The 25186-nt window shown below is 31.6% G+C and overlaps 2 protein-coding genes across 2 annotated transcripts; both read right to left on the reverse strand.

Annotated features, from left to right (window-relative positions):
• Positions 1–324: 324 nt before the first annotated feature.
• On the reverse strand, positions 325–4416 carry LOC123207582 (probable inactive receptor kinase At5g67200). The gene is made up of 2 exons (XM_044625062.1): positions 2779–4416; positions 325–1316 (listed from the first exon to the last, which is right to left on the reverse strand). The coding sequence occupies exons 1-2, from the start codon at positions 4211–4213 to the stop codon at positions 757–759; spliced, it is 1995 nt and encodes a 664-aa protein (XP_044480997.1). The 5' UTR covers positions 4214–4416; the 3' UTR covers positions 325–756.
• A 12620-nt stretch (positions 4417–17036) lies between these two features.
• LOC123207591 lies at positions 17037–19723 on the reverse strand. Its single transcript, XM_044625071.1, has 4 exons — positions 18667–19723; positions 18496–18555; positions 17887–18383; positions 17037–17796 (listed from the first exon to the last, which is right to left on the reverse strand). Exons 1-4 carry the CDS (start codon positions 19721–19723, stop codon positions 17131–17133), a joined length of 2280 nt encoding a protein of 759 aa, XP_044481006.1. The 3' UTR covers positions 17037–17130.
• Positions 19724–25186: the final 5463 nt, after the last annotated feature.

Genomic DNA, 25186 nt, shown 5'->3' on the forward strand with positions numbered 1-25186 from the left:
TTCTTACCCTTTAAGGATTATTTAAAATTAATAAAATTATATGTATTTATTTTATTTGATATGTATCATTAAATGATTGAATAATTTTAAATTAAAAATGAAGTAATATTTACTTATAATAAAATTTTATGTATAATTTTATATACAAACGATGATTAATTTTTATGTGATTAAATGTTATCTTATCTCTATTTTAAAATTATCTAATCATATAATGATATATTATTGTTTATACAAAAAGTTATATATATATATTATTTATGTATATAATATTATTTGATAAAATAAATATATTTATTTGTGTATTTAAAATGGATAAATATATATAATTACTAAATTAACATTATAGGTTATAATATAATGTATCAGAGTGCCCGAATTAGAAAAGAAAGAATCCACGTTGTACAATTGGCCGATTTGCTTAGGCTGAGCCAATTTTTAGTACTTAGCAAATGTCAAAAGGTGAAAACAACGGTAAAATGTAAAGGAAACCTGCCTTCACAAATTTATGATACATAAACGTGATTGCAAAGATGAATTCAATCGATTTTCTATACTGAATTCCAAAAAAAAAAAAAAAAAAAAAAAAAAAGACGACTCAACCTCCAGCTAAGCCAAGTATGGTAAGATTTTCCAACTTAGCCTTGGGACAAACACTTCCAATCCAAAATTACAGACGATGTCCCCTCCAAGTTTTGATTTTCTTCAATGTACCCCCCAATCTTTTCATTGTGGAAAATGACTCCTGTATCATCTTCAACACTTGCCAAAAGTTGCATTGTCCTCAGCCATTACACTCTCCTTTAACTCCTGTATCATCTTAAACACTTGCCACATTGCTGGTCTTTGTTCCGGTGATGTCAGGCTACAAACGCTGGCAACCTCTGTCAGTATTCCAAGTTGGTTACCATATCCACCATCATCATCCCTCGTTGTTCTGACCCAGTGAAGCATATCAGGGGGTGCAAGGAAAGGATGTTGTGACGGGTGTTTGCCGGTCAAAAGCTCCAGTAAGAGGACTCCAAAAGCGTAGACATCCGACTTGGGAGTGGCGCGGCGGGTGGATTTGCGAGTCTCAGGGGCTTTATAGGCTGCAGCATCAGGATCTTCTACAGAAGAAGAGTCGGCAAGGATGGAGATGCAATAGTCTGTGAGGCAAGCCTCAAAGTCAGCTCCAAGGAGGACATTGGAGGATTTCAAGTTGCCATGAACTAGCCTAGATACTTGGTGGATATAAACAAGGCCCTGTGCCACATCTTCTGCTATCTTTAAGCAAGATGTCCAATGAAGAGGCTTTGCCCTCGTTGATCTTGAGCCTATCCACATTTTCAACATTTTTCGTTACAACCAATGGATAGATATACATATATTTATCCAAAATTTGAAGTAAGAAAAAATCAGCTAGAAAAGAATATGAAATGTTAATTAATCTTGGAAAAGGATCTATCTGCTACTACAAGAACTATTCTTATTAATCTCATTCAATAAAATTAAAGCGATTATAGAAAAATAGTGTGCTCCATTTATGAAACCTTGGCTAAAACAGAAGAAAACCAGGCACATTGACCACAAGCAACAAAAGTCAACTATTCATATCAAATTTTGGCCTTTGTTCATTAAAGAAAGAGTAAATGTCATTTTCCCACCCAATGTTTAGAAAAATACCTTTTTACCTTTAGTTAACAAAAATAACACTTTTCTACTTAAAATCAAACTTTATTTAAGAATACTCATAACATAAAAATAAAATAATAATTTTACAATCTATCAATTTAGAAAAAAGAAACCAGTCAAACGTTTTAAATAATAATTTAATTTTAAAAAAGGTATAAAAACTTATAAATTAATTTTTAAAATCTTTTTAAACTCCCATATATTTTAAAACTTTTATATAAACATGATAATTATACAATGATATTTACACACATAATTAATTATATTTTATTTTGTTTAATTTTTGTATCTATTATTTTTACAACTATTGAAGGGACTGATATTTCAAAATTCTCAAAAACCCCTAAACCTTTTTCTAATTTCAACAACCCATTGAAAATTTTTGAAAAGACTTCCACAAATATGTTTTTGTCCATATACTGAGAGAAAGAAGGGACAAAGATGTTAAAAAGGAAAATAAGAAGATTCTTAGATAATTTGGATATGCAAAAGTTATTTTTAATTTTTACTAATTTAGGGTAATATAATAATTTTAAAAAATTAAATAATAAAGATAAAATAATAATGTCATTTCATAATACTGTTGTTTCGTTAAAAGAATTTAATTTTATATGAAAAATATTATTTGTTGTTGAATTTGAGTGGAAAGTGTTAACGACAACTAAGGGTCTCATACCAAACCTTGGGTGGGAGAGTGTCATTCACCCTTATAGAAAATGACGCCGTGACAGTCGGCGTGGTTACGGCCAACAAGAAAGGTGTTGGGCGCAGAAGTCTTAAATTCTAACTGATGCGACAATCGACACGACTCATCAGACAGTATAGCTAATGGTCAAGAATGCTTCCTCCTCACCCAATAACATCAATCCACGTCACACACACATACCACCAGCGACCCCACTAGCCGGATCAAGTTTCCCGCGAGAGTGACCACGTCAGACACGCAATAACACGTAATTCGTGCATTTCCGCTAATTTCTCTAAATTTTCCAGGCCAAGCGAAAAAAAAAAAAAAATGTAAACTGACACTCACTTCACTCGTTCAATCTGGACCTGGCTGACTCACTGAGTAAAAGAAATGAAGCAGGAAAATTTCGTACGTACCGTGAATGAGATTGAAGAGACTACCATTTGGTTGATAATCATAGATAAGAAGCCTCTCTCCTTTGGCTTGAAAATAAGCTCTAATGGGTACTAAATTGGGGTGCCTAAGCTCACCAACAACATCCATATGTTGCTCGAAAGCTTCGGCGGTTGTAATGGCGGTCTTTGTTGCATCAAGTCTTTTAACTGTGACGATCAGCTGGTTGTCAAGAACAGCTTTGTACGTTGTCCCGACGGTTCCTCTGCCTAGCAACTCAGCTGAAGCTCTCATTAGTTGCTCTAAAGTGTAAAGCTCAGATTCACCTGCGCAAAACACTAAACTCCCGCTCTTTTTCACTCTCTGTGATATTGGAATTTCTTCAACTTTGATTTTGTTTGCTTTTGTTTCTACTTGGAACTTGTTTTCTTCAACAGTTACTCTTGAAGTCGTTTCTGGTTCATGGTAAGTATTCCTGGTGTGAAACGACTGCGTTTCGGTTTCTTTTGTGTTTTTCCCCCTCCTGCCTTTTCTTCTAACCATTAAGAAAACACATAACAGGGATGAAAATAACAAGATGAAACCAATGCTGAACCCGATAATTAAACCTGTTTTCTTGTGATGTGTCGGCGATGATGGCGGAGTCAAAACTTCTAATCCCTGTGATTGCTCGCTTCGTCCGTGCGGTGCCGGTGGGGAAGCGGAATTCGGTGAGTCGAAGAACGGTGGGCGAGAACTGCACGGTTTGTTGATAATCTCACCACAAAGATTCGGATTCAATGAGAACGCCGACGCGCCGAACCGAGACAAAGCAGCCGTCACCGGTATCGGTCCGGTGAGATTATTACCGGAAACATTGAACAGTGCAAGAGATGATTGGTTCAAACGTGGAACCGTTCCGTTAAACCGGTTCCACTCAAGCTTGAGAGAGTATAATCTGTCTAAACCGGTCAAATTAACCGGAATTAAACCCGCTAGGTTATTATAAGACAGATCAAGAGCAGTTAGTCTATGGAGCGAAATAATGGAAATCGGAAAGGTTCCGGAGAAGAAGTTGTGACTTAGAAAGAGAGACTTCAGGTTAACAAGTGGAGATAAATCGGGAACTGGACCGGTGAGGGAGTTGTTGGGTAGACTCAAGACTCGGAGCTGGTCGAGGCGAGTTAAGGTGTTGGGAGGGAAAATACCTCGTAGACCATAACCGGGAAGAACGAAGCGAACAACCCGGCCTTGAGCGCATTTTACGCCTTGCCACTGGCAGTAATCGAAACGCTCATTAAGCGCGTAGAGTAACTTGTTATCTGAATCCGCCTGAGATTTAAAGGAAAGCAACGAAACGGCGTCGGACGGGAGAAGTGAGTTCGTTAATGGCGGATATTGAGCAGAGCTTCTGGTAGCAACAGAAAGGAAAAGGAGGAGAAGAGGGAGAGCGAGGAACGATGTCGTTTTGGTTGTCATTAGGGTAACATTCGCAGTGTTGATAGGGTTCTGGGAACTAACTAGAAATGGTAGCAGCGTGTTGTTGCGCAGCAGCTGGATATGTAGTGGGACTCTGAGTATATGAGGTCACGTGAAAATGGGGAATGGAGAGATTGTGAGCTCGACCGCTTCTTTTCTTTGAAGCGCGTGCACACCACTACTCTTCCGACAGGACGCCCGCACCCCCTTGCTGTTCAGTACCGTTACCAACAGTATTGATACTGTGACTACCGTTCTTGATAGTAATTTAATAATCTGTTTAACTCAAGCGAGATATAATTTCCCGACAAAAGAGAGTGATTGATTTGAACGGGAGGAACTTTTTTTTTTTTATCTAACGAACACCTCACGCAAGTTGAGACGATGTTTTTGAAATGAATTTAATTACATAAAAATAAATAAAAATTTAGGTTTAATAATTGATTTTATATTTATTATATTAAATAAATATAGATAAATTTATGTTTAATATATTTTAAATTTAAAATAATTCTTTTTTTTTTTTTAATAACTAGATTGACAGACAAATGATTTTGTCCAGGAGATGCTTGGTGTTAAAAAAAGGTTTTTCCAGATGCAAAGGCAGGCTTTTTTGTGTTGACGATACGGATCTGTTTAAGTTATAGTACATTAGTTGGAGGGTTGAAAAAGACAAACTAAAGCATTTGCACTTGAGACATTGATTGTCATGAATTTGACTTTAAGCCCAACGTTTATGCCATGGTCTGTTCTTTGTTAAATAGTTGAAAAAGCCATAAATTCAAAAGCCACTTATGCTGATCTCTCTATCATCATCAAATATCTGCCACCGAGATCAAGCTCTAAATTTTATTTAGTTTAATAATTATAAAATAAATAATTAAATTTTATAATTTATCTTATTTAGTATAATTAGTTTAATCGTAAAAATGATAAATTTTAGTAATTACATGTCTAGGTGCCAAGGTAGGATACAACATATAAAACCCAAATAAGGCAAAAATGGACCGCTCCTACAACCCTATTAATTAATTTCTTCGTTCTGCCAAATGTGTCTCATATCGGCACTGGGTCATTGCAATCTCTTGTATCGTGTCTGAAAATAGAGTTTTTTATTTTGTGTATTATATTATATTGGAAGATATATTATTTAAAAAATTAAAATTTTAAAAGTTTAAAAACTCTTATATATATTTTTGTTATATTATTATTATTTTTAAAAATATTAATATATTAAAATATACGGATAATATATTATTGAATAGTAATTGTCATGCTCTGACACCCTGACGGAAGAGAGTGGCTGCATAAAACTCCACGTACATAAAACTCCACGTACACAAAAATTCTTCATTAATACCAGCTTGACTATGGTGGCGCGGTGATGGCGCCTAGTCAACAGACGACAGTTGATGGGCCACATATATTTAAGGTGCTTGGCTCTGTGCTGTTTTTCTTAATTTGAGGGGATTAGTGAGTTAATTGAGTGACTCGTGAGTGAGCATGTGAAATCATGCGAAGGAAGAGACAGTGAGTCAGAGACAGCTTGGGTGTGCAAGAATGTGGGTTGAAAAAGAATTGCATTATTGATAATAATAATAATAATGAAGGGGACTTTTAGTGCACGTTAAGGATTTATTATAAACAAATTCAAAGCTATAATTCCGCAGGTTTTTATTCATTTATAGCTTAAACATAACTTCTTATATTATTATTAATATCATTGAGGACATGTCAACCCTTTAGCATGGAATTATCATATATTTTCTATTAAAAAGAAAGCCAAAAGACATTCCTTGCATAAGGTTTATTGTAAACCCAAATTAATACTTATTAAATATTAAAAATTTAAATTTTTATCTATAAAATATTAAAATTGATAGAAATAATTAGTTTAAAGGATAAATGATTATTTAATCAGTGATATATTAAAAATAATAAAATATTATTGATTTTTTAATTTAAAAAATTAATAATTTATTTTTAAAATTAAATTTTAAAAAATCATATTTTATTTCTACTTGATTTTATATTTTCTGATAAGTTTTATCCGATTCTCTCATGATTTACAATCTAAATAGACAAAATTATTTTTAAAAGAGTTTTAATATTTTATTTTGATGCTTGACAGCTGGACGGAAATATGAAAAAGTAATTTTCTTTTTTGCTTTAATAGATCTGGAAAGCATCGGAACAAAAATGCTTCTCAGCAAAACATTTCAAAACACTAAAAGCATATTTACCATGTGTTTTGACCATGGTACTCCTATATGTATTTATTTTTTGATATATAAAGATATATTATTATCAAATAAATTTATATTTTATATGTATATTTGATTTAGATAATATTTTATTAATAAAATTAAAAAATTATCTTAAAGTTAAATTATTTGATTGATTATTGAGTATAAATAAAACTATATGTAATAAAATTTAATAGATATATATAATTATTATATTCGATTAAAGTAAATAAAAAATATTAGAATATTATATATTAATTGAAAATATGATTATTTTTGTCTCAAAAAATTAATAACTAAAAATTTAATCATAACAAAATTAAAATTATTTTGATAATCTTTGAGGTTACTTATCACGTCTCCATTGATAATAGAAAATTACGATTAGACCCGAATCAAGTTGGTTCGGGTTTGAAAGCTTGTTTGACTCGATTTAAATTTATCTATTTCAAATATGAACCGAGTTTAAATTAAGAGGTTTGATTGGTTTTAAAACTGAGTCGAACTCTAGCTATAGAGAGTTTGGTTCGGTTTGGCTCGAGAGTTGGATAAATAATTAGATTTGGTTCAAATTTGGCTCGTGACTTGATTCGAATTATATTAAATAATTATTAAATAACATCATTTTGTCAATGAGTCATGAATTTGAGCCACATATTTGAACTATAAATTCGAGTTAAACTCGAACCAAACTTGAATCACTTTTAAATTTAAATCGAGTTATTTTTCATTCAAACAAAACTTGAGCCAAGGGATATTCGACCTCGACTCAATTCGTATTCACTTATATAATAAAAGATTATCATAATATTTTATTAGCTCACAATCAAACAAAATAATATCAGTAATAAAAAATAGACTACTAAAGTAATTAAATATATACTTATTTATATATATATATATATAATAGATACATATAAATATATTATTTTAAAAATACTCTAAAAATTAAAAAAACAAAAACAAATAAACAGCCACTCATAAAATGCTGATTGCCCTTCTCTCGCAGTTAGTGTCAAAAAAAAAAAAGGCAAAGGTGAGTTGAAGGCAATCATGATTAAGTCTCTCATGCGAAGGATGTGGACTGGTTTGAAGTGGGAATTTTGCTTTGTCTTTAGCAATTGATTTGGGTTGGTGAATGGTGAATGGTGACGTTAATGTTTGTGTTGATGGAAGGAAGGAAGATAGGATAGGATCTTCTCATCTTTTAGAAAACCCATCTTATCCGTTCCTTCTTTTTAAGTAACTCACCAACACCTTTCTGCTTTTTATCTCATATTTTACCAAAGCAGCCTGATGCTTTCCTGACTACCAACAACATCTCGTTGACTCCGTCGGCAAAGCCCAAAGCTTTTTACGAAAGCCTTCTTTAATTCTGGAATTTCTCTACACTTTTTATTGAATAGCAATTTGATTTTGCCTTTCTTATTATGGTTAGGGAAGTGATTTTAAAACTCACTTTTAAATGTAGCCTTCCCACCCAAGGTTTGATGTAATCTTAAACTTTCACTTGCCATTTTTAAAAACCTAAAATTTCATCCATAGTCAAATTCTATTAAAATTTTCAATTAAATATAAAGATAAAATTATTATTTTAATAATTATGTAAAATATATATAATTTATTATATTCCCTCTATAAGGTTTTGAAAACTAACAACTTCACTTATGCGTAAAGTTTTTTTATTTTTGAGAAATCACATTTCCCTCCCAAAACCTAAAGTCTTTTTTTTTTTCACCTTTCTAACTATCATCTTTGGTGTCGGCAACCTTCTCTTTCTACTGTAAACCGTCAATGGTGTCGATTGTCACATTTTCCCATCCTAAATCGTAGTCTAGACGATTCGTTTGGACGATGATGTATCTAGACAATGGGTCAAATCTAGATGAATCGTTTAGACGACAATTTAGAGTGGAAAAATGTGATAACTAGCACTAGTGACAGTTTAGAGTGGAAAAAAGAGGTCGTTGACACTGAAAATGGTGGCTAAATAGGTGGAAAAAAAAACTTAGGTTTTGGGAGGAAGGGGAATGCGACTTTTCAAAACTGAAAAACTTTAGGTAAGAGTGAAATTGTTAGTTTTTAAAACCTAAGGAGAATATAATAAATTATATTTTTTTAATAATATTATTAAAATAATATTTTTACCTTGATATCTAACTGAAAATTTTAGCATAATTTAGCTTATGAGTAGGACTTTGGGTTTTTAAAAGTTGATAGGTAGGAGTTTGGATTTACATTAAATCTTGGGTGGGAACAGGTCTTTTGGCCTTAAATATATATTTTTTAAACAAATTTAACTTTAATAACATAACAAAATTTTTTAATTCTCATATTTATACTTGAATATTTACATAATCTTTAAATCTAAGTTTTCAAACCTAATAAAGAGTTAAGATGTCATCTTCAAAATATATAAATATGACATGTAAAAGAGATTTTTTTTTTTTTAGAATTTATAGATGATAAAATTACCTTTTTGCCCCTATATAATTAGTTTTTTAAATAGAGATTGATTTAGGGTGAGAAAGTGTTGTTTATATCATTTAAGAGTAGTAAAAAGTTCTTAGGCCAAACCTTGGTCCAGAAAATGTGATTTACTCCCTATTTATGAATATCACATTCTTGTGGGATTGTCACACCACAACATTTGGTTGCAAGCACGATTTTGTATAAATTGTAACAACCTGATGTAAATTGAGGATAATTTTACCATTTCAAATCTAGTCTACACCAATTTAATGTGAATTTTATAAAAGTAACATCCACCCAAAATACATCTACACCAACTTAGAATAGATTCAAATTCTTATTCTCTATAACTACAACATTAATGAGACCTTCTACCTAGATCCATTGAAGAATTTGGGCCATTCAAAATTGTATAAGCTCATTGGGTTTTACATTTATAAGTAACATCTATCCAAAATACATTTACATCAACTCATAAATGAATCGATGGTGATAAATGAATAATATATTTATATATTAAGATTTTTATCTTAATTGATTATGAGTTTGAGATCTTCGTATTCGTGTCTTATAGATAAAGTAATCACCGATTATAATTATAAAAATCAAAATAATACAATAACAATATAATATGATTGAAAGTATATATAAGATCATTTTTTGAGTTATATTTATAAAATTGGTAGTAATATTCTCACAAAGCATGCATGCTCATTGAATAATAAGGCTATACCATGACAATAACTTTAGTGACCCCTTCAGTATCTCTTAGCTTTCTTCTCTCTTTGTGTCCTGCCTCTTGCCTTTCTCTAATTATTTGGTCGAGTCTCTCTTGAACCATGGCGTGTGCGAGGCTTGAGAACGATGGGAACTGATCAAAACTTTAGCTTTTGGCTTCCTCCGAGGAATAAACGCTAGGCCTACAACTGCAACACAAGACTTTGCATCCCTTAAGTTTCTGCTTCTTGTAGTTCTTTCTTCAGGCATGATCATGGAGCTTTGAAGAGGAATTTGTGGCAAAATAATCAGTGATGAAAAATTTGCAAAGTTCAAACATGATTATGTCTTTAGTTCAAAAGCATAACTCCACATCTTCAAGAGATTAGGTAAGGTTGGAGGAAGAATATTGAAAGCCAATTGGGGAACATTTGTATTGTTAATTGAGCTATAATGTTATCGTTAGGTGGCATTCTTTTCAAAGACTGGTTAATATGGAAAGTAAACATGAAGTCCATGAAACCTTCTAATTAAAATTTAAATTTAAAGAGTGACAGATTAGAAAATTTTGGTCAACTGGCTTCCTTTGCATGCCTTGTGGAGGATACAGTTTTATTCTACCTACTTCGGTTAAAGTGGCTAATGCTAAAGTAAACGCAATTTAACAAAAGACCCAAATGATTTGATTGGTCAAAGGATTTGATCAACCAATTATTGCCATTTTTTTATAATTCAAAATGTAAGGAATGAGACTTGAATCTAATTACGTTGAAAAGTATAGAATTCTGGTATAGTATTTATATGGTTTTAAGTTCTATATTACATGTGCTCATCGAGAAAGGAAGATCTCTGTTGGCGCCATGAACCCGCCCAATAAGTTCGCTTATATTAGTATAATTTTCTGGTTCCCTTGCATGTATACCACACTTCGTCGATCTCTTGGTTTGTGGAATAATATAATGCATAAGGTCGAATGACTAAGAAACATGATTGTATGTTTTGGTACTGCTAATTAATTGTTCGATTGGAGAAGAAATTATACCAAATGTTTTGAATTTGTGAACTGACTCTTCAAAAACACCCCTTACTTGCATACCAGAAGAGTAAATAAATACTCTGTTATTTGACACTCACTCTGAATGAATTCCAAAATAATGAAAACAGAGTTTACTTGATAACAATAGACAATAACAGCACATAAATGTACTAACTTGTAATATCTCAGAGACTTACCAGAATCAACTTATATAAACCCCACAGACTTATTATCTTGCTTCTACAGCAAAACTAAACAAACAATATCAATTGTGTTTGTTAAGTATTCTCAATAGGAATATTGAAAGTTTAGCCTCTTTTATAAAAAAAATCTAAAAGTTAGTTTCCTTCGATAGAAAATATAAGAGTTCAACTCATTTAATAGAAAAATAAAATAAAATATGGTATAGTTGGATATATTCATAAAAACAAATTAATAATATATTAACAATTTACAAATAAGAATACTTGAAAGTGGAAAGTTTTGCGATCTCACTTTAATGCTCCTATGGTTGAAGTTCTTCACGCTCTAGAGAAAGATCTTAATCAAACTTATAGTTAAGAGAATAATAATTTCTGGTGTTCTTTGAGATCTAATAAGGTATATGTTATTATGTGCTTTTATATGGAGAGACTGGTTTTATCTTTGTAAATAAAGATAAAGAAGTATCATTACTTTGCTTAAATAATTGATAAAACTTATTGTACTAAAAGTACGAATATAATAAAGATAAAACGTATTCTTATTTTGCAATGATAAAAGTATAATAAAGATAAAAATGATTGATAATTTATAATCAAATGAATTAGAAATATATAGTTATTCAGATTTACCCAAAATTGGGTTAAGTTAACATCCTAAGACAAATCTCACATCGATAAAATATAAGAGAAATATTAGGTATTATTGAACATTCAGTATTGCTGATTTATTTGTATATCGATGCTTAAATTGTCAAAATTCATTCTAAGTTGTAAAACCTAAAAACTAAATTGTGAGGGATTATGTGTTTAAAGTTAACAATATCTTAATAATAAATCAGTTGATACGCTTATTCTGTGATAAAGATAAAGCTAAATGGTGCATATTCACTGAGAAAGATGTTATAACTTATTCTCCATGTTTGTCAGATAATAAACACAAACCTATAAATAAAGCAAAAGTGGTAAATGAATAATGTGTTTGTATGTCAAGGATCTTTATGCGTCATGCCTTATATACAAAATGGTCACGGATTCTAATTATAAGAACCAAAATAGTACAATATCAACATAATTTGATTGAAAGTATATACTAGACAAGAGATGATGAAAGTATAATAAAGATAAATTATAATTGATGGCAGAGAGAGAGACCAAAATGGTGTCCTGTGATGGCAACGTGCAGAATGGAGGAGGCATCAGGCACTTTCTTGATCGTTTCACCCTGAATGGCACCAGGCTTGGGCTCCAATATTGTTTCACCCGGGATGACAACAGGCTTGGGCTCTGATGTTATTTCACCCTGGATGGTACCAGGCTTGGGCTGGAATATCATTTCACCCTCGGTGATGGCACCAGGCAGCTGATATGAGGCACGAGGTTTGGGCTTTACACTAATCAAGCGTTGGCGGTGAACATTTTTAAGCTTGGTTACTTTTTTGATTCGTCCTCGTTCTATAAATCTGGTCGCCTTTCGTAATGATTTTGGAGCTAAAAACTTCACCACTTCCGTTCTCCCAAATGCAGCGGCAATAAAAAGCGGGGTTTCGGCTTTCTTATTCACAGCCTCCAGGAAGTCATTCTCATCTGAATATCCAAAATCTTCCAGGAGGAGCCTCTCATTATGATCGACCAAGGCCACTACGGCCTCCAGGCTCCCATTGGCTGCAGCCTCATGAAGAGGTGTGTTCCCCGTAGCCATTTTCATTTAAATAGCCATACCTTCCCATAAAACATTCTTCGGAAATACAAAGTAAAGATTGAAGCGGTTCTTTGCGTTTGCTGAACACTGCCAAGTGAAATGCATTGTCCCTGGCGGAACATACAGGATATGGCAGCAAACTAGCATGTTTCTCGTAGAAGTGCAACGGGGATTCCCAATCGTCGTTCAGGGCTGTCCGATAAGGCTCGTACAAATCAAGTTTACTGCCCATCTCGACTCCTCGGTTCAAAAGCTTCCCGTACATGGAGAGAAAAAAACAATGAAAGCTTCCCGTAAATTTAAATGATATGATGGTTTTTCGTTAAAGATGCTAATGTGGTCATTTTAGTACGTTGAAGTGAACAATTTTTGTGTGTTAATGTTGTCATTTGCAACCACAAAGCCTCAAATTATATTCATTATTCAATTTTTTTTAAAAAAAATTCACAAAACATACCTAAAATAAGAAAAACTCAATGAGAATTAATATTCATCTTCAACAAAAAACACAGGACAATGGTAAAAAATAATTTCCTTTTATTTCAATATAACTTCATTATGATTAAAGAAATTTAAATGAACAATATAAGTTAAAAAAAAGAAAAAAACCCAAAATTTTGGGTGAGTTTTGTGGTCTATATGAAAATAAATTTGGGTAAAAGTTCATCTGAAATTTGTGTGAATTATAATTATCTGCATAACTATAAAATTGTTCATATCAATAAAAAATTATATTAGATCGTATTCTGAATTAAAACAAAAATTTATATCGTTAATTTTTTAGAAATTTTTTAGGGTGTTAGCGCTTAAACTAATTTTGCTTAACTGAATGTAAGTTTGATTATTTTAATAAAAGATAAAAATATTTTATCTTTTTAATTGACAAAAAAATGGATAATTATTAGATGGTTTCTATTTATCTCATAAATTACATTTTAAATAGACAAAATTATTTTTAAAAGACTATTAATATTTTATTTTGATGCTTGACAGCTGGACAGAAATATGGAAAAGTAATTTTCTTTTTCGCTTTAAAAGACCTGGAAATCATCGGCACAAAAATACTTCTCAGCAAAACATTTAAAAACACTAATAAAATGCTGATTACCCTTCTCTCGCAGTTAGTGTCTAAAAAAAAAAAAGAAGAAAAGGCAAAGGTGAGTTGAAGGCAATCATGATTAAGTGTCGCATGAGAAGGATGTGGACTGGTTTTGAAATGGAAATTTTGCTTTGTCTTTAGCAATTGATTTGGGTTGGTGAATGGTGACGTTAATGTTTGTGTTGATGGAAGGAAGGAAGGAAGGAAGATAGGATCTTCTCATCTTTTAGAAAACCCATCTTATCCGTTCCTTCTTTTTAAGTAACTTACCAACACCTTTCTGCTTTTTATCTCATATTTTACCAAAGCGGGCTGATGCTTTCCTGACTACCAACAACATCTCGTTGACTCCGTCGGCTAAGCCCAAAGCTTTTTACGAAAGCCTTCTTTAATTCTGGAATTTCTCTACACTTTTTATTGAATAGCAATTTGATTTTGCCTTTCTTATTATGGTTAGGGAAGTGATTTTAAAACTCACTTTTAAATATAGCCTTCCCACCCAAGGTTTGATGTAATTTCAAACTTTTACTTGCCAATTTTTAAAAACCTAAAATTTCATTCATAGTCAAATTCTATTAAAATTTTCTATAAGGATAAAATTATTATTTTAACAATAATATAAAATATATATATAATTTATTATATTTCCTCTACAAAGCTTTAAAAATTAACAATTTCACTTATGTCTAAAGTTTTCTATTTTTAAAAAATCACATTTCCCTCCCAAAATCTAAAGTTTTTTTTTCATCTTTCTAACTATCATCTTTGGTGCTGACACCCTTTCTTTTCCACTCTAAACCATTGTCGGTGTCGATTGTCACATTTTTTTCACGCTAAATTGTAGTCTAAACGATTCATACGAACGATGATGCATCCAAACAATTGGTCAAATCTAGATGAATCATTTAGACGACAATTTAGGGTGGGAAAATGTGACAACTAGCACTAGTGACAGTTCAGAATAGAAAAATGAGGTCGCTAACGTTGAAAATGGTGGCTAAATAAGTGAAAAAAAAAACCTTAGGTTTTGGGAGGAGGGAGAATGTAACTTTTCAAAACTGAAAAACTTTAAGTAAGAGTGAAATTGTTAGTTTTTAAAACCTGGGCAGGATATAATAAATTATATTTTTTTAATATTATTGTTAAAATAATAATTCTACCTTAATATCTAACTGAAAATTTTAGCATAATTTAGCTTGTGAGTTGTAAAAGTTGATGGATAGGAATTTGGATTTATATTAAACCTTGGGTGGGAATAGGTTTTTTGGCCTTAAATATATTTTTCTTAAACAAGTTTAACTTTAATAACATAACAAAATTTTTTAATTCTCATATTTATACTTGAATGCATACATAATCTTTAAATCTAAGTTTTCAAACTTGTTAAAGAGTTAAGATGTCATCTTCAAAATGTATAAATATGACATGTAAAAGAGATTTTTTTTTAATTTTTTTAGAATTTATGGATGATAAAATTACCTTTTTGCCCCTATATAATTAGTTTTTTAAACAGAGACCGATTTAGGATGAGAAAGTGTTGTTTATATCATTTAAGAGTAGTAAAAAGTTTTTAGGCCAAACCTTGGTTGAGAAAATGTGATTTACTTCCTATTTATGAATATCACATTCTTGTGGGATTGTCACACCACAACATTTGGTTGCAAGCACGATTTTGTATAAATTGTAACAACCTGATGTAAATTGAGGATAATTTTACCATTTCAAATCTAGTCTACACCAATTTAATGTGAATTTTATGAAAGTAACATCTACCCAAAATACATCTACATCAACTTAGAATGGATTCAAATTCTTATTCTCTATAACTACAAAATGTGACATTAATGAGACCTTCTACCTAGACCCATTGAAGAATTTGGGCCATTCAAAATTGTATAAGCTCATTGGGTTTTGCTTTTATAAGTAACACCTACCCAAAATACATCTACACCAACTCATAAGTAAAGCAAGGGTGATAAATGAATAATATGTTTATATATTAAGATTTTTATCTTAATTGATTATGAGTTTGAGATCTTCGTATTCGTGTCTTATAGATAAAGTAATCACTGATTCTAATTATAAAAATCAAAATAATACAATAACAATATAATATGATTGAAAGTATATATAAGATCATTTTTTGAGTTATAGTTATAAAATTGGTAGTAATATTCTCACAAAGCATGCATGCTCATTGAATAATAAGGCTATACCATGACAATAACTTTAGTGATCCCTTCAATATCTGTTAGCTTGAGAAAAATGGGAACTAATCAAAACTTTAGCTTTTGGCTTCCTCCGAGGAATAAACGCTAGGCCTACAACTGCAACACTAGACTTTGCATCCCTTAAGTTTCTGCTTCTTGTAGTTCTTTCTTCAGGCATGATCATGGAGCTTTGAAGAGGAATTTGTGGCAAAATAATCAGTGATGAAAAATTTGCAAAGTTCAAACATGATTATTATGTCTTTGGTTTAAAAACACAACTCCACATCTTCAAGAGATTAGGTAAGGTTGGAGGAAGAATATTGAAAGCCAATTGGGAAACATTTGTATTGTTAATTGAGCTATAATGTTATCGTTAGGTGGCATTCTTTTCAAAGACTGGTTAATATGGAAAGTAAACATGAAGTCTATGAAACCTTCTAATTAAAATTAAAATTTAAAGAGTGACAGATTAGAAAATTTTGGTCAGTTGGCTTCCTATGCATGCCTTGTGGAGGATACAGTTTTATCCTACTTGCTTCGGTTAAAGTAGCTAATGCTAAAGTAAACTCAATTTAACAGAAGACCCAAATGATTTGATCAACCAGTTATTACCATTTTTTAAACTTGTACTTGACCAGGATGTTATGATTCAAAATGTAAGATATGAGACTTGAATCTAATAACGTTGAAAAGTATAGAATTTTGGTATAGTATTTATATGGTTTTAAGTTCTATATTACATGTGCACATCGAGGAAGGAAGATCTCTCTTGGCGCCATGAACCCGCCCAATAAGTTCACTTATATTAGTATAATTTTCTGGTTCCCTTGCATGTATACCACACTTCGTTGATCTCTTGGTTTGTGGAATAATACATAAGGTTGAATGACTAGGAAACATGATTGTATGTTTTGTTACTGTTGATTAATTGTTCAATTGGAGAAGAGAAATTGAAATATATATATATGAAGAAATTATACCAAATGTCTTGAATTTGTGAACTTACTCTTAAAAAACACCCCCTACTTGCATACCAGAAGAGTAAATAAATACTCTGTTATTTGACACCTACTCTGAATGAATTCCAAAATAATGAAAATAGAGTTTACTTGAAAACAATAGACAATAACAGCACATAAATTGTACTAACTTGTAATATCTCAGAGACTTACCAGAATCAACTTACATAAATCTCACAGATTGGGAGCTCAGGCTTATTATCAATAACATTCTTCTTAGGGAATTGACCATATTTCCGAAGCTGCTGGCTTCTTAGGCGGTCGAAGCTTTGTGACACACCGAATCTTAGACAATCCACGATACAACTTGAGCAAAGTTTTCTCAAATGCAGCATACAGAGGAAAATTCATGAGTGCGAATATGCTGACGGGAAAAATTGCAGCAGTATAAATGATAGTGGTGGTCAATTGTGGCTTTTTCGAACGAACTATGAGCACTAATGTTGCCGCGAATGCGACCATTATTGTAGTTAATGAAATGAAGAGTAAGGCGAAGCCTATTGAGAGTCTGTTAGGGAGTGTGTGGTGGAATTCTTCATACGTATAAGGCGATGTGAGGAAGGACAAGAATATTACAACCGAGGTCAAGGAGCAAATCAAAGAAATAGCGTCCATGACTATGAAAACCAAGAAGAGCATGTTGTTGAGGAAAACTGGAAACCCCTTCTCATTGGGACCTCCTGGTACAGTGTAGGCAGCTGCGAAGGCCACGGTAGCAACGAGAACAGCCACTGTAGAGCAAGAATTAGAAGTACCTTTTGTCCATTTCTGTGCTTGCTTGAGTAGTTCTTTGTGCTTCATTTTGAATAGCCCTTCGGAAGTCCTTTTTTGTTTATTATCGTGCAGCACTGCGTAGTGGGAGGGCATTATCTCGTTTACACGCTGCACATATATATATATATATATATATAAAACACATAAGCACATTTATTTGGTAAAGATCTTGTAGGAGAATGAGGGGGCCGAACTTACTTTGTACCACTTTATCTCATCCTGGAGTTGGTATGCAGGTCCTTCAGGGTGACCTTCTGTATTCTCTTCTTCCATGTCTGCAGCATGGTGTAAAATGGTGTAGTCATTTTTGTCAACCTTTCGGACTAACCTTGTCATTGGTATTTTCATATTTTTCACATGATTGAAGATGTCAAGTTGACGGTGCTTAATTGCCATATGCAATATGTTCTGACTCAGATCATTTTCATGCTCAGCTAGCTGGGGACAAATTTCTAGTATCCTGTTCACAATCTCTACTATTCCTCTTTCAGTCGCCAGGAATAATGGGATTGGCTTATAATCTCCTTTTGAAGACTGGTCTTCATCAAATTGAGACTCTGGGACCACTTGCCAAGAAATGGTTTCGTCCCAAGAAGAATCTTTTTCTATGAGTCTCTCCGCTAGTTTCAAAGCAAGTTTATGCTTTCTCTTTTCTTCCAAGATGTTTCTCATTACTGATGCACAGAATTTTCCCACTAATATAAGCCACCATATTCATGTTTAGGACAGAAAAGGTGCTCAATGAGCGATACTGATGAAGAGAAAAATCACATAGAATATCCCTTAATCGAACAAAGAAACTTTTACCTTTTGAAATTTTTGCAGTAACTGTTCCATCATTATCTGAATCATCACCAATTGGAAGGCCTGTAAGCTTTAGGAATTAATCAATAAGATGCATACAAAAGGTCCTTTTAACATATCCTTGTGCATACATTATCTTTACTAGAATTATAGAAAGGTGGGAAACATACTTACAGAAATAGAAGACTCTGTGGATCCATGTGGCCCATCGATATCCACTTTCGAAAGCTGAGGGCATGCTTGCTAATAGGTGAAGAGAGGTCCAGCCATTTATGTCCTTGAGTGTTGCTAACGAATCATCCAGATTCAGTAAATATAGAGCCGTTTCTAAGAAAATTTGAAAAGAAATTAGCACATCAAATATCAGTTGAATATGCCAATTCAAAGCAAAATTAAAGAAGCTAACTGGGCAGAGACAGAGACCAAAATGGTGTCCTGCGATGGCAACGTGCAGAATGGAGGCATCAGGCACTGTCTCGATTGTTTCACCCTGAATGGCACCAAGCTTGGGCTTTAATATTATTTCACCCGGGATGACAACAGGCTTGGGCTCTGATATTATTTCACCCTGGATGGTACCAGGCTTGGGCTGGAATATCATTTCACCCTCTGTGATGGCGCCAGGCAGCTGATATGAGGCAGGAGGTTTGGGCTTTACACTGATCAAGCGTTGGCGGTGAATATCTTTAAGCTTGGTTACTCCTTCGATTCCTTCTCGTCCTATAAATCTGGTCAGATTTTGTAATGATTTTGGAGCTAAAAACTTCACCACTTCTGTTCTCCCAAATGCAGCGGCAATAAAAAGCGGGGTTTCGCCTTTCTTATTCACAGCCTCCAGGAAGTCATTCTCATCTGGATTTTCAGAATCTTCCATGAGGAGCCTCTCATTATGAGCGACCAAGGCCACTACGGCCTCCAGGTTCCCAGTGGCTGCAGCCTCATGAAGAGGTGTGTTCCCGTAGCCATTTTCAATTAAATAGCCATACCTGCCCATAGAACGTTTTTCGGAAATACAAAGTAAAGATTGAAGCGGTTCTTTGCGTTTGCTGTACACTGCCAAGTGAAATGCATTGTCCCTGGCGGAACTTACAGGATATGGCAGCCAACTAACAAGTTTCTGGTAGAAGTCCAACAGGGATTCCCAATCGTCGTTCAGGGCTGCCCGATAAGGCTTGTACAAATCAAGTTTACTGCCCATCTCGACACCTCGGTTCAAAAGCTTCCCGTACATGGAGAGAAAAAAACAATGAAAGCTTGGTTGAGGTTATCAATTTTCTACAAAATTTGTCCGAGAAACAAGAAAGAGCATTTACATGTACATTGAGTTTTGAGTATCCACAGGATATGAAATTATTTGAATATCTAATTCAATACTTGTAACTTTGATAAAATTAAATAAATATAGTGATTATAATATTTATGAGTATTAAATATACCTTATTGAAGGTATTGAATAATATTTTTTATTTTGTTTTGTTTTAAAAACAAAGTGATTAATTTAGTAACTTTAATAAAAAATATTGAGAACATAGTTATTTTAATTAAAAAAATAAAAATTTGATGATTTTAATCAAAAATTTTGAAATTTTAGCCCCCTCAATGAAAAAGCACAATCCAATATTTCTTTTTTTAATACCTTTAAGTGATATATATATATATATATATATTTGAAAGAACCAAACTTTCATATTTTTCTATTGAAGAGACTAAATTTTTACTATTCTAATTAAATGTATCAAACTTATCATCTTACTTCTGCAACAAAACTAAGCAAATGATATTGTTAGATATTCTCAATAAGAAATACTGAAAATTTAATCTCTTTTATAGAAAAATCTAAAAGATAGATTTCTTCAATAGAAAATATAAGAGTTCAATTTATTTAATAAAAAATAAAATAAAATATGGTATAGTAGGATATTTTCATAAAAATAAATCAATAATATATTAACAATTTGCAAATAAGAATACCTGAAAGTGGAAAGTTTTGCACTCTCACTTCAGTACTCCTATGGTTGAAGTTCTTCACGTTCTAGAGAAAGATCTTAATCAAACTTATAGTTAAGAGAATAATAATTGTCTGGTGTTTTTTGAGATCTAATAAGCTATATGTTATTGTGTGCTTTTATATAGAGAGACTAGTTTTATCCTTGTAAATGAAGATAAAGAAGCATAATTACTTTGCTTAAATAATTGATAAGCTTATTGTACTAAGAGTAAGAATATGATAAAGGTAAAACTTATTCTTATTTTACAATGATAAAAATATAATAAAAATAAAAATGATTAATAACTTATAATCAAATGAATTATAAATATATAGTTATTCAGATTTACCAGAAATTAGGTTAAGTTAATATTCTAAGACAAATCTTATATCGGTAAAATATAAGAGAAGTATTAGGTATTACTGAACATTCAATATTACTGTTTTATTTGTATATCGATGTTTAAATTGTCAAAATTTATTCTGAGTTGTAAAACCTAAAAACTAAATTGTGAAGGATTATGTGTTTCAAGTTAACAATATCTTAATAACAGATAAGTTAACATGTTTATTCTGTGATAAAGATAAAGCTAAATAGTGTATATTCATTGAAAAAGATGTTATAACTTATTCTCCATGTCTGTCAAATAATAAACACAAACCCATAAATAAAGCAAAAGTGGTAAATGAATAATGTGTTTGTATATCAAGGATCTTTATGCGTCATGTCTTATATATAAAATGGTCACCGATTCTAATTATAAGAAGCAAAATAGTATAATATCAACATAATTTGGTTGAAAGTATAAACTAGACAAAAGATGATGAAATTATTATAAAGATAAATTATAATTGATGGCAGAGACAGAGACCAAAATGGTGTCCTGTGATGGCAACGTGCAGAACGGAGGAGGCATCAGGCACTTTCTTGATCGTTTCACCCTGAATGGCACCAGGCTTGGGCTCCAATTTTGTTTCACCCGGGATGACAACAGGCTTGGGCTCTGATGTTATTTCACCCTGGATGGTACCAGGCTTGGGCTGGAATATCATTTCACCCTCGGTGATGGCACCAGGCAGCTGATATGGGGCACGAGGTTTGGGCTTTACACTAATCAAGCGTTGGCGGTGAACATTTTTAAGCTTGGTTACTTTTTTGATTCGTCCTCGTTCTACAAATCTGGTCGCCTTGTGTAATGATTTTGGAGCTAAAAACTTCACCACTTCCGTTCTCCCAAATGCAGCGGCAATAAAAAGCAGGGTTTCGCCTTTCTTATTCACAGCCTCCAGGAAGTCATTCTCATCTGAATATCCAAAATCTTCCAGGAGGAGCCTCTCATTATGATCGACCAAGGCCACTACGGCCTCCAGGCTCCCATTGGCTGCAGCCTCATGAAGAGGTGTGTTCCCCGTAGCCATTTTCATTTAAATAGCCATACCTTCCCATAAAACATTCTTCGGAAATAAAAAGTAAAGATTGAAGCGGTTCTTTGCGCTTGCTGAACACAGCCAAGTGAAATGCATTGTCCCTGGCGGAACTTACAGGATATGGCAGCAAACTAGCATGTTTCTCGTAGAAGTGCAACAGCGATTCCCAATCGTCGTTCAGGGCTGCCCAATAAGGCTCGTACAAATCAAGTTTACTGCCCATCTCGACTCCTCGGTTCAAAAGCTTCCCGTACATGGAGAGAAAAAAACAATGAAAGCTTGGTTGAGCTTAACAATTTTCTATAAAATTTGTCCCAGAAACAAGAAAGAGCATTTACATGTACATTGGGTTTTGAGTATCCACAAAATATGACATTATTTGAATATTTAATTCAATACTCATAACTTTGATAAAATTAAATAAATATAGTGATTATAATATTTATGAGTGTTAAATAAAGAATTAAAAATTTAGATTTTTCTAATAGAATTTTTAAACAAGCTTTTAATATATCTTATTAAATGTATTGAATAATATTTTTTATTTTGTTTTAAAAACGAAGTGATTAGTTTAGTAACTTTATTAAAAAATATTTAAAACATAGTTATTTTAATTAAAAAAATAAAAATTTGATGATTTTAATAAAAGATTTTGAAATTTTAGCCTCTTCCATGAAAAAGCACAATCCAATATATCTTTTTTTGATACCTTTAAGTGATTATCTCGTGTGTGTGTGTGTGTGTATATATATATATATATATATATATATGTATGTATGTATGTATGTATATTTGAAATAACCAAACTTTCATATTTGTTCATTGAAGAGACTAAATTTTTACTATTTCCAATTGAAGGTACCAAACTTATCATCTTACTTCTGCAGCAAAACTAAACAACCAATATCAATTGTGTTTGTTAAGTATCCTCAATAGGAAATATTGAAAGTTTAGTCTCTTTTATACAAAAATCTAAAAATTAGTTTCCTTCAATAGAAAATATAAGAGTTCAATTCATTTAATAGAAAAGTAAAATAAAATATGGTATAGTTGGATATATTCATAAAAACAAATTAATAATATATTAACAATTTGCAAATAAGAATACATGAAAATGGAAAGTTTTGTGATCTCACTTTAATGCTCCTATGATTAAAGTTCTTCACGCTTTAGAGAAAGATCTTAATCAAACTTATAGTTAAGAGAATAATAATTGTCTAGTGTTCTTTGGGATCTAATAAGCTTATGTTATTGTGTGCTTTTATACAGAGAAACTAGTTTTATCCTTGTAAATGAAGATGAAGAAGTATCGTTACTTTGCTTAAATAATTGATAAAACTTATTGTACTAAGAGAAAGAATATAATAAAGATAAAACCTATTCTTATTTTGCAATGATAAAAATATAATAAAGATAAAAATGATTGATAACTTATAATCAAATGAATTTGAAATACATAGTTATTCAGATTTACCCAAAATTGGGTTAAGTTAACATACAAAGACAAATCTTATATCGGTAAAATATAAGAGAAATATTATATATTATTGTACATTCAATATTGTTGATTTATTAGTATATAGATGTTTAAATTGTCAAAATTCATTCTGAGTTGTAAAGCCTAAAAACTAAATTGTGAAGGATTATGTGTTTAAAGTTAACAATATCTTAATAATAGATCAGTTGATATACTTATTATGTGATAAAGATAAAGCTAAAGGTACATATTCATTGAGAAAGATGTTATAACTTATTCTCTATATCTGTCAGATATTAAACAGAAACCCATAAATAAAGCAAAAGTGGTAAATGAATAATGTGTTTGTATATCAAGGATTCTTATGCGTCATGCCTTATATACAAAATGGTCACCGATTCTAATTATAAGAAGCAAAATAATATAATATCAACATAATTTGATTAAAAGTATATACTAGAGAAAAGATGATGAAAGTATAATAAAGATAAATTATAATTGATAACTTTATAATCTAACAAATTATAAATAAACAATTATTAAATTTACCCAAAATTGGGTTATGTTGTTACATTCTAAGACAAATCTTTCGTTGACAAAATATGACAAAGATATTAGATATGTATAAGTATCTCACATCACTTAAAAATATTAAAATAATATTAGTTTTTGTAGTTTATGAACTTTTGCACTATTAAAACGTGTTTTGAATTACAAAGTTTAAAAACTAAACTGTGATATATCTAAAGTGTACAATATTTTAATAGTGGGTCAATCGATATGTTTAGTCATCGATAAAGATAAAGCTAAGTGGCACATATTCATTGAGAAAGATATTATAACTTATTCTCTATGCTTATGAGACAATAAACACATAAGCAAAAGTGGTAAATGAATAATGTATTTATATATTAAAGATCCTTATGTGTCATGCCTTACAGATAAAAAATTCTAATTACAAAAAGCAAAATAGTACAATATTAATATTATATGACTGAAAGTATATATAAGATAAAAATTATGAAAGTATAATAAAGATAAAATATTATTAATAACTTATAATTAAGTGAATTAGAAATAAACAATTATTTGGATTTACACAAAATTAGGTTATATTGTAATATCCTCAGGTAAATCTTACATCGGTAAAACGTAAGAGAAATGTTGAGTATGTATGGATATCCTATATTAATTGGAGATGCTAATATACATCTGTTTTATTAGACTATAAATTCCTTAAATTGTCAAAAAAATTTTAAGGTTACAAAAACCAAATGCCAAAAAACTTATTCTCACCCAAGGTTTGATGTAATTTCAAACTATCACCCATCAACTTTCAAAAGCCCAAAGTCTCATTATGAACTATTAAAGTTAATCAAATTTGTTAGTTCTAAAATTTTTTACAATTTTTACCTTTAAACCTTAAAAACTAAAAATTTTTCTCAGGATTAAACTTTGAAAAGTTGTATTTCCCCTCTTAAGTTTAAAAAACTGACAAATTTTCTTTTATCCAAAGTTTGAAAATCAATATTTTCCTCTAGGGTTTTCCAGTCACCACTGTCGAAGCCGTGAAGATCTACAAGTCTTCTTGTCCACCCATTGTTGAAGTGGTCAAAGATCTCCACATCTTCTCATTGAAGTCTTTGGTCTTCCGTCTTCTCATCAAAGATCTTCTTTGCTTCTTGTCCACTCATCTCCAACGAATGGTTGCTAAAGAATAACGTTTTGGAAATTGAAGTAGATGGGGTGAAATTGAGATTTTTGAGAAAGCTAGAGGGATGGTTGTATATGAAAAAAATATG

The sequence above is a fragment of the Mangifera indica genome, unplaced genomic scaffold, assembly GCF_011075055.1.
Source record: "Mangifera indica cultivar Alphonso unplaced genomic scaffold, CATAS_Mindica_2.1 Un_0088, whole genome shotgun sequence".
Taxonomy (NCBI): Eukaryota; Viridiplantae; Streptophyta; class Magnoliopsida; order Sapindales; family Anacardiaceae; genus Mangifera; species Mangifera indica.

Bases quoted from the DNA above. Each gene is read 5' to 3' on its own strand.
- LOC123207582 (XM_044625062.1), bottom strand. From the start codon at position 4,213: ATGACAACCAAAACGACATCGTTCCTCGCTCTCCCTCTTCTCCTCCTT. The intron at 1,317-2,778 runs GTACGTACGAAA...AAATGTGGATAG, and splicing joins TCTCTTCAATCTCATTCACG to GCTCAAGATCAACGAGGGCA.
- LOC123207591 (XM_044625071.1), bottom strand. From the start codon at position 19,723: ATGTACGGGAAGCTTTTGAACCGAGGTGTCGAGATGGGCAGTAAACTT. The intron at 18,384-18,495 runs GTAAAAGTTTCT...GGCTTATATTAG, and splicing joins TACTGCAAAAATTTCAAAAG to TGGGAAAATTCTGTGCATCA. The intron at 17,797-17,886 runs GTAAGTTCGGCC...ATATATGTGCAG, and splicing joins ATGAGATAAAGTGGTACAAA to CGTGTAAACGAGATAATGCC.